This window comes from Sceloporus undulatus, chromosome 4 (genome assembly GCF_019175285.1).
Source record: "Sceloporus undulatus isolate JIND9_A2432 ecotype Alabama chromosome 4, SceUnd_v1.1, whole genome shotgun sequence".
Classification (NCBI taxonomy): Eukaryota; Metazoa; Chordata; class Lepidosauria; order Squamata; family Phrynosomatidae; genus Sceloporus; species Sceloporus undulatus.
The window spans coordinates 62,911,513-62,924,139 of record NC_056525.1 but is presented as its reverse complement, the minus strand read 5'-3'; the positions used below and the strand labels follow the sequence as shown (position 1 = coordinate 62,924,139).

Below are 12,627 nucleotides of genomic sequence, written 5' to 3'. Positions count from 1 at the left end.
GCTTGTTGGGGGCAATTGGCTTACAGACTGTAAATCTCTTAGAGAGTGCTGAGTTTACGGATAAGCAGGATAGAAATGTAAATGCTAAATGCTATGAATATGCCACAATGTTTGAGGCTACTGTCTGGACAGAACATGGAGAAATGCAATGGTTTCCAACTGGCAAGGGGGGCAAGCAAGGCTGCATTTTATCAGCCTATCTATTTAACTTGTAGACTGAAATACAGTGGGCCCTCTCCTTAAGCGGGGAATCTGTTCTGAATCCCCCTATCTAAGGGGAAATCTGCTGATGCTCGAGCCCCATAGAAAATAATGGGGCACGTACATAATGGAGCACGGGCACACACGCCATTGTTTTCATCTCCAAGCAGCTTCCGCATAAGCTAGAAGCCACATAAAATATGTCTGTGCGTGGTGCGGGCACACTGTATTTGTAGAGCAGGATTAGACTCAGAGGAAGGTTGTGCAAAAATTGGAGGAAGGAACTGGGGCATCACTAAGGGGTGTGTGTGTGTGTGGACTGCCACTGGGTGACACCTCATGGGGGATGACACCTATTCAAGCCCTCTGCCTGCTGTGGCCATTAGTGGGGGGCTGCTAGTGAGGTGCTGTCACCACCTTCCAGATCTGGAGGAGCTCACTTAGGAAAGTGAGGTGTCTGCAGCAGTGGCACTATGGACCCCTCCCCTACCTGATACCATTCCCTCTCTTTCCCACCCAGCTGATTGCTGGGCAGCAGCAGCAGAAGCTCACCCACCACCACCACCACCACCACCACATCCTGTCCATATTTCTCTCCTGGCTTGGGCTCTCTCGACCTTGGCCAAGAGAATCCAAGGCCATGGAGAAATACAGACAAGTGGTGGCAGCAAGATTGTTGCAGCTGAGGATGGAGAGGGTGAGAGAGTTATTAGGTGGCGGCGGCAGTGGCAGCGGCACACCACCCTCACCAGTGGCCGAGGTGAAAAGTGGTGACTGGGGGTGTGCCAGGCAGCTTTGGCAGGATGGGATGGGCAGGAAGGTGGTTAGGAGAGGGAGCTCCTGCAAAATTAAGTTTTTCTGTGAGCCTCCTGGTTCCCTAGTGGTCATTTAGTCTTGCATTTCCTCTCTCTGGCCTTCCTGTACCCCTCCTCAACAGCCCTCCCTCCCTCCCTCCCTCCCTCCCTCTCTCTCTCTCTCTCTTGAGTATATATACATATATGGAATCAAAAGGAGACAAAGTTCATCAGGCTACTGGGATACACTAAACTAGAACCTGATTAGAACTCAAAACCAGCTGTAAGCATTTGGATCAAAGGCCAAGTCTTCTTGCTCATGGGGAAAAATCTGCCCTAAAGTCATCTTATTCCTGAGGATCCTGGTGTCTGTTGCCCAGTAACTCAGCATAGTACTGCTGGGTACCTTGAGTTTTTAATTAAATGAAATTAATTTATTTTCTTTTGAAACAAAGTAACCCTGAAATGTACAGCTTCATGATTCCCACAATATCACTGCCAAATCTCAGGTGCTTAGCTTTCACAGTTTGGGAACTAAGGTGGAGACAGACATATAGACATTCATTCATTATTATAAAAATGTCCAACAATCAAAGTGCATGTATTAACACTACAATCCAGTATTTAGTTTTGATTGCCTAACTTACTCCTTACTTACACAGGATGGTTCCATGCTAATAGAGAAATCATTGTGCTTTTACAACAGCTCGTTTTTTTCCACCGAGGAAGATGTGTAGTCAAACGCGTTTAGTTTTATTTGGTTTTATTGGTTTTGTATTTTAACCTTTATCATATGTCCTCTGGAAATGCATACGTTTATGGCAATACATGCACTTTGATTGTTGGACATTTTTATATTTTGTATGTCATATGGGATAGATAGTTTCCAGCCTTTTATATATATTGGCAAAATCTGTACTTTTTATTCTGTATGCAAACAGACATTGTATACTATTGATTGTTTTCATCTGGCAAAGAGCATAGCCTTGAATACATACAGTTTGCCTGAATGTCAGAGAATTATTACTAATATATTACCTTTTGAACACTTTAGATAATTTTTAAAAATGTATTTTTCTATTGCCACTTTTCCTTAGACTTTTTTGTTTTGCGATTCTACAATTTGTTTGACAGATGTCTTCTTTTATGAAAGAGAAGATAAGAGTTGTCTTCTTGGATTAGACCCAATACTCAGTTAGTCCTCATTTCTGTTATTCATTTTGAGACCCATGAGCAGGTCATAAACATGCATGGTGAAGGCATAAGCATCTCCTGTTTATCCCTAATGTTATCTGTGGATTGTAATGCTTCATACTTTTTGTCACTATGAGAGCCATTGACACCATTAATACTGTTCCATGTCATTATAACATTTAATCATTTTAATGATATTGATAAGTATTTTGCTAAGAAGTCCAAACAAAAGGGTGACACATTAAAGTTTATTTAATAGTTTGACTGAAAGTCATTCTTTCATAGTCCAAGAGAACAACAGCTTTAGGTTGGAAGGAAACTGGGCTTTGTCCTGTTTAAGCTGATAGCGCAAATCCCACCCTGTTGTTGGCCATGTCAAAGACAGAATAATACTCCTTAAGGAAGACATCACCCAGGATCCACAGTGGCTCCCCACTTTGGGAAGGCAAATAAGTAGGCTCCACAACAACTGTACAATAGCCATCTTTCTGTAAAAGAAAACAAAAAGGTGTTTAAGACCTGCTTCTGTTGAAAAAAAATGTCATGAACATTTACAGTATAAAGATCAGGTGGTAGTGGTGATGGTGGTGGTCATCATCATCATCATCATCATCATCATCCCACCTTATTCCCAGCATGGGACTTAAAGCAGCTTACAAAAACTAAAAAACATTGTTAAAATTCCACAAAATAAAAAAGTTATAAATTAATTGGGAAAAAATATAACCAGATTAAAACATATATTAAAACACACACACAGATACACTAGGACAGTGATTAGCTGTGTAAGATGAGCATTGTATAAGATGGGTCTTATACACTCATCAACCTATACAGCTGTTGGAATAGACTGTTTAACAATATTGCAACTGCTTGTTTCTGGTTCTGTTCACTATAACCACATGATTGTGAGGACATACTTCCTAGAGTCTGTTTGTGAGGATATATGATGTGTGTCAAACCCACATTACATGTTCTCCAGTGTGCACTTCATGATTTGTATGTGTAGGTTCATATCTGACTATAGTGCATATAAGGTCAATAATTACGTCACTATTGTGAGTATCATCTTTACTCTTTTGCAGGCTCCACAATACTCTCATTTAAAATATGTAAATCTGAAGCAGAACTGAGAAGCTATTTGTGCATGCAGATCTAAGAAAACAATTTCATAATTTTGAGGACAGATCTTTGTAGTGTCCTCAAAAATGGTTATCAAAAGATATGGCTAGGTAAAAGTTTTCTTGAGCAAGGAAGTGTATAAGACTCATATACATCCGAAACATTTTTCCAAATGGTGACTACAAGAATTTGAATGCTGTTACCACAATCTCTAAATATTACAACATTCAAATATAGCATGATTTAAAATATACACTCTTGAGCAATACAGTATACATACACTGGTCACATAGGCAGAGGGTGGCAGTGGGAACTGGGATCCATTAATGACAAATGTGATGGTGGGCATGTTCTGGACATCATTGCAGTTCACTAATAACTGGAAAAGAATACAAATCTAACATTAATTCTATGAGAAAGTTAGAACAGAGTTTGTACAATGATGCTGTCCCCTTGGAGATGTGTGCCACTGCAACCAGATTCAACACTAAACAGGTGTTTATAGAATCATAGAATCATAGAATCGTAGAGTTGGAAGAGACCACTAGGGCCATCCAGTCCAACCCCCTGCCATGCAGGAAATCCAAATCAAAGCATCCCTGACAGATGGCCATCCAGCCTCTGTTTAAAGACCTCCAAGGAAGGAGACTCTATCACCCTCCGCGGGAGTGCATTCCACTGTCCAACAGCCCTTACTGTCAGGAAGTTCCTCCTAATGTTCAGGTGGAATCTCTTTTCCTGTAGCTTGCATCCATTGTTCCGGGTCCTGTTCTCTGGAGCAGCAGAAAACAAGCTTGCTCCCTCTTCAATATGACATCCTTTCAAATATTTAAAAAGGGCTATCATATCACCTCTTAACCTTCTTTTCTCCAGGCTAAACATCCCCAGCTCCCTAAGTCGTTCCTCATAGGGCATGGTTTCCAGACCTTTCACCATTTTTGTCGCCCTCCTTTGGACACGCTCCAGTTTCTCAATGTCCTTTCTGAATTGTGGCACCCAGAACTGGACACAATATTCTAGGTGGGGCCTGACCAGAGCAGAATACAGTGGGACTATTTCTTCTCTTGATCTAGACACTATACTTCTATTGATGCAGCCTAAAATAGCATTGGCCTTTTTAGCTGCCGCATCACACTGTTCACTCATGTTCAACTTATCTTCCAACACAAAATAAAGCATGCCAAATGCATGCTACATAGGTGAGAAAAATCATGTACTATCATTCACCATCTGAGGCAGCATCTCTTCTTGGGGAAAAAACATGATAAATGGCTTAAATCATTTGTTAATTCCAACTAGAGGCTACCCATTGAATCAGCTGGATTTACCTATCTGGTAAATTGCCATTCAACAGTTAATTCAGTGGCTCTACTCTGTCCAACAGGATTCCAAATTTTTTTAAAAAATTATTAGTACTCTTCTATTATCTTGATGTAAACTGCTGTGAGGTTTTCTAAAATAAAGCAAAGTGAGGGTAATAAACAAATAAACAAAAAATTAATAATGCAAATAGTCATTCATTCTACACATTGCAGCTTTGCCAACTTTACTCACATGCCCAAGAATTCCTGTCTTGTTGGAGATATTAATATCTATCCAGTTCAACATTGTTCTCCCTATACCACCTAATTTCATACCTCTAAGAATTTAGCATGTTTTTCTTACATCAACTCTGCTTACCTTGGGTGTTATTTCAAATGTTTGGACACTAAATTTTAACATTTCCTCTGTGAAATACAGCAATACTCTGAGTCATATCCCCAAGGTTCCTTCCTCACCTACCTCACCATCATACTCTTCAGCTCCCACAGCTTGCAGGAAGGTATCAAAGTACTGCTGTGGAATGGTAAGTTGACAGGTGCCAGTGTCTACAATTGCCTGGCAGCCTTCACTGCACCAGCCAGTAGCCTCATCGCCAATGGCAAATCTATAAAGACAAGAGCAAAGGATGTTGTATGGGCAAAGTTTGCAGGCAAGTTAAAAACCAGATCAAAGCTGGTGACTCTCAATAATTCTTAGAACCAGAGTATAGAAAAGGTACTCTTTTGGACTACAGCTCCTGGAATCACTAGACTAGTACAACCAATGGCATTGATACCTAGAGACTGCTTTTGTAAAATCTGAAAAAATTGGAAGGTGACTTTGACCAACTCGTTAGTATACTCATTTTACTCATTCTAATCAATATATTTTGTTCCTTACATGTTACTGTGGACAACAGAGGAATACTGTCCTGGGTGCTCTAGAACCGTTAAGATGCTTTAATGTTTGTGTATACGTGTGCATATGCATAAATATGTACATGTGTATATGAGCAGCAAATATGTGCAGATATGTACATTTGCCATGAGTAGCAAATACATAGGGTTTTTTCCAAGTAGCAATTCAGCTGTTAGATACCTATATTTTTGCAGCATTCAAGCTCTAGTACCTTCTTGCTATGAAAGTTATTGCTTATTCATTCATCCAGTTCATCCATTGTCACTGAGAATGAATGTTCCTTGAAATAAGGTTTCTCTAGACTTAAGAGATCTTGAATTACTAATGGTAATTGATGTGTTTCTTGTCTGTTCATGCTATTTTTTTGGATTAGATTGAACGCATCTCTTTTGTAACACACAAATACAACAATAGCTCCAATGGACTGTTTCATTTTTAATAGTATTTTATTGATTTATTATTTCATTATGGTTAACCTTCCCTCTTGGAACTAATAGTGCTTCTAATGCATACCTTTGGCAAGGTGAGAATTTCTGCTATTTAAAAGTTTCAGTTTTCAGTACTAGACACAGGAAGGTAGCTATAGTGCAGGGGAAAGAGAGCATTGCCTCTGATAATTATTCTGCTTTTCAATGACATCTGTGTCCAGTCCCCATATTTCCAGCACTGAAGTAACTTAAAACTTCTGTTGAGCATTTAGAAATACAATTTAAGCATTCAAATAAAAGGAGTAGACAAGTGTATGAGAACACAGCAAATATAAGTTCTATGTGCTAATGATTCACAGTTGTCTCACTCCCTGAAATGCTAGAAATCTGAGAACTGAAGGAAAATTTCAAGGAAGAGCACAATTCTTATTTGGGAGTGCCTCCAAGAAATAAAAATCTTATTTGGATTTTACCTCACCTTCACTCCAGTTACATATCCCTTTCCCACTATACACACTTCAAAGAAGTAAGCAGGAACATAACCATCCTACTCAGCAGATAAAGTATGGTTCCAGGTAGGAGGTGAGAACCTTGTGTTGCTATCTTTGCAAAGCAAAAGGTGATCAGACCAGAAAAGCAAAAGGTCGGCTATAAATGGAAAGAGAATGGGGAATATAACTTACTCTTCAATGCCAATTTGCCAGTAAACTTCACGGGTAACAGGTGCCCAGGAAATTTCTCCAGAGAATAGCTGAGTATCAACCCCACCCAAGATCAGTTCCCCTCCATATTGAACAGTTGGCTGTCTGGTGGGCAAAAATGGGGAGAAAAAAAGCCAAATGTAGGTACAACTAGCAATAGCAATAGAAAATATATTTCTATACCACTTACCAATGTGCTAAAGTCCCTCTAAGTGCCTGTTAAATTAGATATATGTAAATACATAGATACCTATGTGGGCAGAAAATAAGGGCAAGGTATGAAAGAAGAAAAAGTGGAGGAACATGGGCATAGATTAATTTAGATTAATCCTGAATAATCACAACAGTTATTTCCATCAAATTCAGATTCTCATGCCATCGAGTAAGAGCTGAGCAGTCGAAATCTTGGATAAGGGGACAGACATGTCTCACATAGCTATGTCTCTGTTGCTACATCTCCCAATGCTCCGACCCACAAAATCCACCTTGTATGCATTGTGACAGGCACTTAGAGGGACCTGTAGAGATCTTGCTGATATTCCTGCAGAGGATGACCTTGCAGCGTGTCCAGCTAAAACAAAATGGCTGGGTACATTTCGACTAATCCCCCTACTCTTCAACAAACTGGAAATGGCTGTTTTGAGAAAGGTTTACAAGGTGCATGGTTTACAAGGTGGGTATGTGGGGTTGGTAGCTATGTGGTCAGAAGAGAATTCCAACTTACACTGTGGTGAAAAATATGATTCGGGATGTATAAATTGGATTTAAGCCAACTTAAGTCACTAACAGGATACAGCTGATTGGTTCTGAAAGTTGTGCAAAACATATTTTTACCTGTTTTGAATTCAAATTGTACAGGTCAAAAGGGAACTGGATCTACATTATATAAGCCTGAGCATTTATTCATATTCTTGTTAGTTTCAATGACTGGAGTAGGATCATTTGCTGAATACTAAGTCAAAACTAAGTCATGGAGCCAAAGTCAATCCCAATCATATTTGGGGCTGTAAAGGATCGTAAGAGTACTATCAAAGAACAGTAACTCTGGGTGCATCTGCACTGAAGAAATAATGCAGTTTGACACCACTCAAATGCTGTAGCTGCATCCTATGGAATCCTGGGAGCTATAGTTTTAAAAGGTCTTTAGCTTTCTCTGCTAAAGAGTGCTGGTGCCACACAAAACTACAAATCTCAGGATTCTGCAGGATGGCCACATCAATTAAAGTAGTCAAACTGCATTATTGCTACAGGGCACATGGACCTCAGTTATACCAGGAAACATATTAGGGGTAGTGGTGCTGGCCATACAACAAAATAAAATCTAAAATCTACCAAGGAGTGATACCTTCATTGGCCAGCCAAAGTGCGCAAATCACATAATGTAAGCTTTTAAGCCACCATTGGCTTCTTCATCAGGCAAAAGATGTTTTAAAAAAATCAAACATGAAGAAGAAATGTGAAAGTGTTGGTCTGTGACTCTTAACACTATCATTTGTCTTCCTTCTGTAAGATTTTTAACATCTTTTGCCTGATGAAGCTTCACAAGCTTGCTTTATGTGTTTTGTGCATTTTGGCTGGCCAATGAAGGTATCACTCTCTTGTGGATTTCAGTTATTTTAGATTTGTTTTTCTAGCATGTTATGTTTGATTCTTGAAACAATAGATTTTTTGGATCATACCGTGAAAAGTAGAAGCTAAAGATGGGTTCAGAAAGCTGTCCTTGATTCAGCATCTGCTGCATGACAGTGGCTGTCCCTCCTACAGCCAGAGATGGATAAGCCATCCCCATAATTCCATCAAAACTGGCATAGTAGAAGGGAGTAGCAGGTTCATCCTCACTCAGGCCAAACTCCTGATTGGTGACAACAATATTCTGGACCTGGGGGAAAAAGGAAGAAAAAACTGATAAAACTATTTATTTATTTATTTATTTATTTAATATGTTGCTTTATACTGTACTGTATTCTCCTCCCCACCTACCCAGCTACTGTGAAGATTGCAATTTACTACTCAGAGGAGAGAGAGGCCTGATTAGGGATCGCAAATGATGCAATTGATCCCCTTTTTTGAAAAAAAAATACCAATGTTGAGATGCAAATCCAGGCTCCATTACAGTACAGATCACAAATCACAAGTTTCCATTCTAACCTTTAATAGGTCCCCGTCTTAAAAATATCATTTAAGAGTGTAGTTCTGTGTTCTGGATAAAGCTTGGAAAACTTACTTTTGGTGACTGCAATTCTGCAAATCCACCAGCTAGCACAGCTGTTGGCCATGCCAGCTAAGGGTATTTGGGAGCCAAAAATTAACTTTTCTAAACTCTCTGAACTCATTTCTTCTTAAACCGACCAATATTTGAAAATCTGCAGAATAAAATACACTTGAAGATACTAACCTGCACAGTATCATAGCCTAGCAGGACAGTCAAATCACCAGCCCCATAGTACAGGGTATAAGTCTGTCCAGAATTGGAATATGTGGAAGATGCACTGGGGTTGAATCTGTTGTGATTACCTAGAGTGATAGAATAAATAAAAACAAATATGCAGCAAACTGATGCATATTTGAATGCCATGTACAATTGCGTCTAATAGTTTAGCTCCCTAGAGGTCTAATTTTTTTGCAAACCGAGTGTATTATCTTCATGGCAAGGAATGCTCCAGTCAGCAAAAGGAATCAAGGATGAGGGCATCACTCATAAAAAAAATTGAATGAGGTTTTTAAGAACTTTTATTGGACACAATATAAGTACAAAATTCAAAATAAAATGTGAAGCTAATAGCATTTCTATCTTATATCCCACCAGGTGACCCTGGGCAAATCACACTCTCCCATTCTCAGAGGATGGCAATGGCAAACCTTATTTGATCAAATCTTGCAAAGAAAACCCCATAGTAGGTTCACCTCAGAGCTGCCATAAGTTGGACATTTTGTAGATTTTTGGATAAGATTTTATTAACTTTTAAAACATGTGATTAATTTCTGAATAGCATGAAGGGGGGATATATGTATAGTTAAATAACATAACCATTGCCAGACAAGTTGAAAGCCACAGTTCTATCCTTGTTGATAGATTAGCAATATGTAGCTATTAAGGTCGATTAGATTAATTTGTTTAGTTTGGGTTTGTCAGCTTTGTATGTTAGCATATTAACAGATATGTGTTAAAGTGATGGTTCTGACTTCTTTGTTATTATATGTTAATAAAAATATTACACACATACAGACAGACTTGTTTTTCTAGCTTTCAAGTTAAGATTCCAAAGACCGATATGAGAACCAAATGATCAAGATTATCTCTATTTCATGTCCATGTCTAGGTTCGCCATATTATGTTATGTTTATGTTATTGTACTGTATGTACTGTATTGTATGTTATTGTACTGTACATATTAATGTTGATTTTAAGTGTTGGGAAATAAAAAAATCTAAAAACAATAAGATTATCTCTATTTATATTAATAAAAGAAATAAATAGAAACCCAGTCCATAATAAAGGAGTCATTTCTTCAGTTATGAATATGTTGTGTCAGTTTTCCCATTACTGAGAGACCACAACTTTGCATGACAACAGTCCAAAGATAAATTATGTAGGCTTTTCCATTTTTGAGCAATCTCCATTTGAGCGAAACTTTTCTAATACTGCTTTTATTATGTATCTATGCCATACAAAAGCCAATGTGATGTAGCTGAAAAAAAGCTAGAAGAGTTGAACAGATTACTTCACCATGCCCAGTGAACATGCTAGCTGGAGATTCTGGTAGTTATACTCCAAAAAATAGATCTGCTAGCTCTACTACTCAGCCTTGAAGCTCACTAGTAACAGTTGGTTAAGTCAATAGTTTTCATCTTAACCTCTCTCACAGAATTATTGTGATTATAAAATGGGATAATCCCATGTACACTGCCCCAAGAACATTGGAGAAAGATAATTATAAATGAATGAATGAATGAATGAATGAATTTATTTATTTATTTATTTATTTATTTATTTAAGCAAAGAAATATAACTTTTTCAAAGAAACAACATCTATTAATGAGCTTACTATAATCAAATCTTTGCGCATCAGCCATTAATACTCACCACAGGCTGCAGTATTACAATATACAGATGGAACCCAGAGATTGGAAGAACCAGAGTCCATTACAACTAGGAAGTTCTGTGGTGGTGTCCCAATACTAATCTCTCCGAAGTAGTAAGACTGCCAAATGAGAAGGTTTTGGTAAGATGAAAGACTTCCCATACCCTTAAAGGGTTGTTAACATGTTTCCCTGCATTTCTACTATTTTCCAACTGGGGATCTCAAGGGAATAAGGTCCTTTTGAGGAATTTGGTAGACAAAAGGGTTGCTTCCCCAAAGGAGATCTCTCCAACATCATATAAAGAGCTATGGAATAACAGAATAAAAATGTCTTAATTTAACCCTGTTCTAGAATTAGAAGTCTTTTGGATTCAAAGTAAAAGTATGTGCTCACAGCAATAGCTTTGATTTATGGTGTCACCACAAGAATTTCCAGAGATGGAGAAACAAGTCATTAAAAAACAATAGAAATCAATGCTTATCTTTTGGGTAATGCACATGGAAGAAATATTTGACTAGAAGCTCCTGAGGGATTCTGGCTTCACACAGGTGATAACTCTTTATGTGTTATCATATAGGTTCCTACTGAGAGGACCCCTTCCACTTATGTAAATATGGCAAGAGCAGGGACACTTTGGCCATGAACAATGATAAGGGATTGTGAGAGTCATAGGTCAAAACATCTGATAAGGAATTGAGAGAATTGGGAAACATTTGAACAGACTAAAAGATTCTGCATCCAGGAAAATATGATAGCAGATTCACAATGCAATCATAAACAAGTATGTCCTCTGAATTCATTGGGATTTCTTCAAAATAAATGGGTATAAAATTTCAGAATATTCATTGATCCAGAAAAGGCAATGGTTCCCATTTAGACTTAAGGAGGCAGGGAAACGAAATAGTTATGTTTCAAGAATCTTCAGTATTTTATTATTGTTTTAGTACTCACATTCAAATAATTGGTTATTGGTTCATAAGCAACATTATATTCATTGAAGTGGTATCTCAGTGCAGGATCAGCATGGTTCTTCTTCAGATATTCTTCTAGCACACCTTTTTCCTTCATGTTCTCCCGAATGGATTTTCCTTTCTTCAGAATGACTCTGAACAGAACACAAAGATCTTAGAGAAACAGTGGGAATGTTACTAGACCTTCCTTCTATGCCCTTTTTGTTTACTAGCTGTCCTCTTCCTTGCTGTTGGGAATTGCTAGTTGCTACTCAAAGCAAAGAAGCATGCAAGACGGGAGACATGCATTACAAACCTGGAAAGCTGTGATTTAGCTTTTGCCATGGAATGATGGCATGGTTCTGACCTGAAATGTTGGCTGAAGATGTATGCTCTCCATTTGTTACTAGTTCATCATTCTCAAGATCATAGTGTTTTGTATTAGTTACCTCTCCAGTCCTTCTGATAAGTGCAGATAAACCAACACAAGGATCAGCCACTTCATGGTGATTAGTATCTTTGCTGATGTGATCTTCTGGAGAATGCACAGAACTTGTCCACAGTTACCGCTGTTGTTCCCCTGGTTTTATACTCAAGGTGATTGTCATTTACTGCCTTATCTGTTCATTCTTAATTTCCTATATCATTACAAACACCCAGTATCTACACTTCTGTTTTCTTGCAAATGATAGAGAGTGTAAATGCCCTTCGTTACAATTGGTTTCAATGTAATTTGTACCCTTGATTTGGACAAAACTTAAGGAGGCAGGGAAACGAAATAGTTATGTGTGATTGAAAGCTTATGAAAGTTTCTGAAAGCTTTGTGACTAGCCCAAAAAGTGATAAGATATCAATAAGCCAAAGCATTATCAGTTTCCTTGAAAAGTCTTAGTATTCTTTTCTGAAATAATAAAGGGCAAGTTGATAGTTGCAG

The 12,627-nt window shown here is 38.3% G+C and overlaps 1 protein-coding gene across 1 annotated transcript; it reads right to left on the bottom strand.

Annotated features, from left to right (window-relative positions):
- Positions 1 to 2,524: 2,524 nt before the first annotated feature.
- On the bottom strand, positions 2,525 to 12,198 carry LOC121929505 (pepsin B-like). The gene is made up of 9 exons (XM_042465124.1): positions 12,143 to 12,198; positions 11,695 to 11,848; positions 10,745 to 10,862; positions 9,056 to 9,174; positions 8,340 to 8,539; positions 6,643 to 6,765; positions 5,094 to 5,238; positions 3,592 to 3,690; positions 2,525 to 2,677 (listed from the first exon to the last, which is right to left on the bottom strand). The coding sequence occupies exons 1-9, from the start codon at positions 12,196 to 12,198 to the stop codon at positions 2,525 to 2,527; spliced, it is 1,167 nt and encodes a 388-aa protein (XP_042321058.1).
- Positions 12,199 to 12,627: the final 429 nt, after the last annotated feature.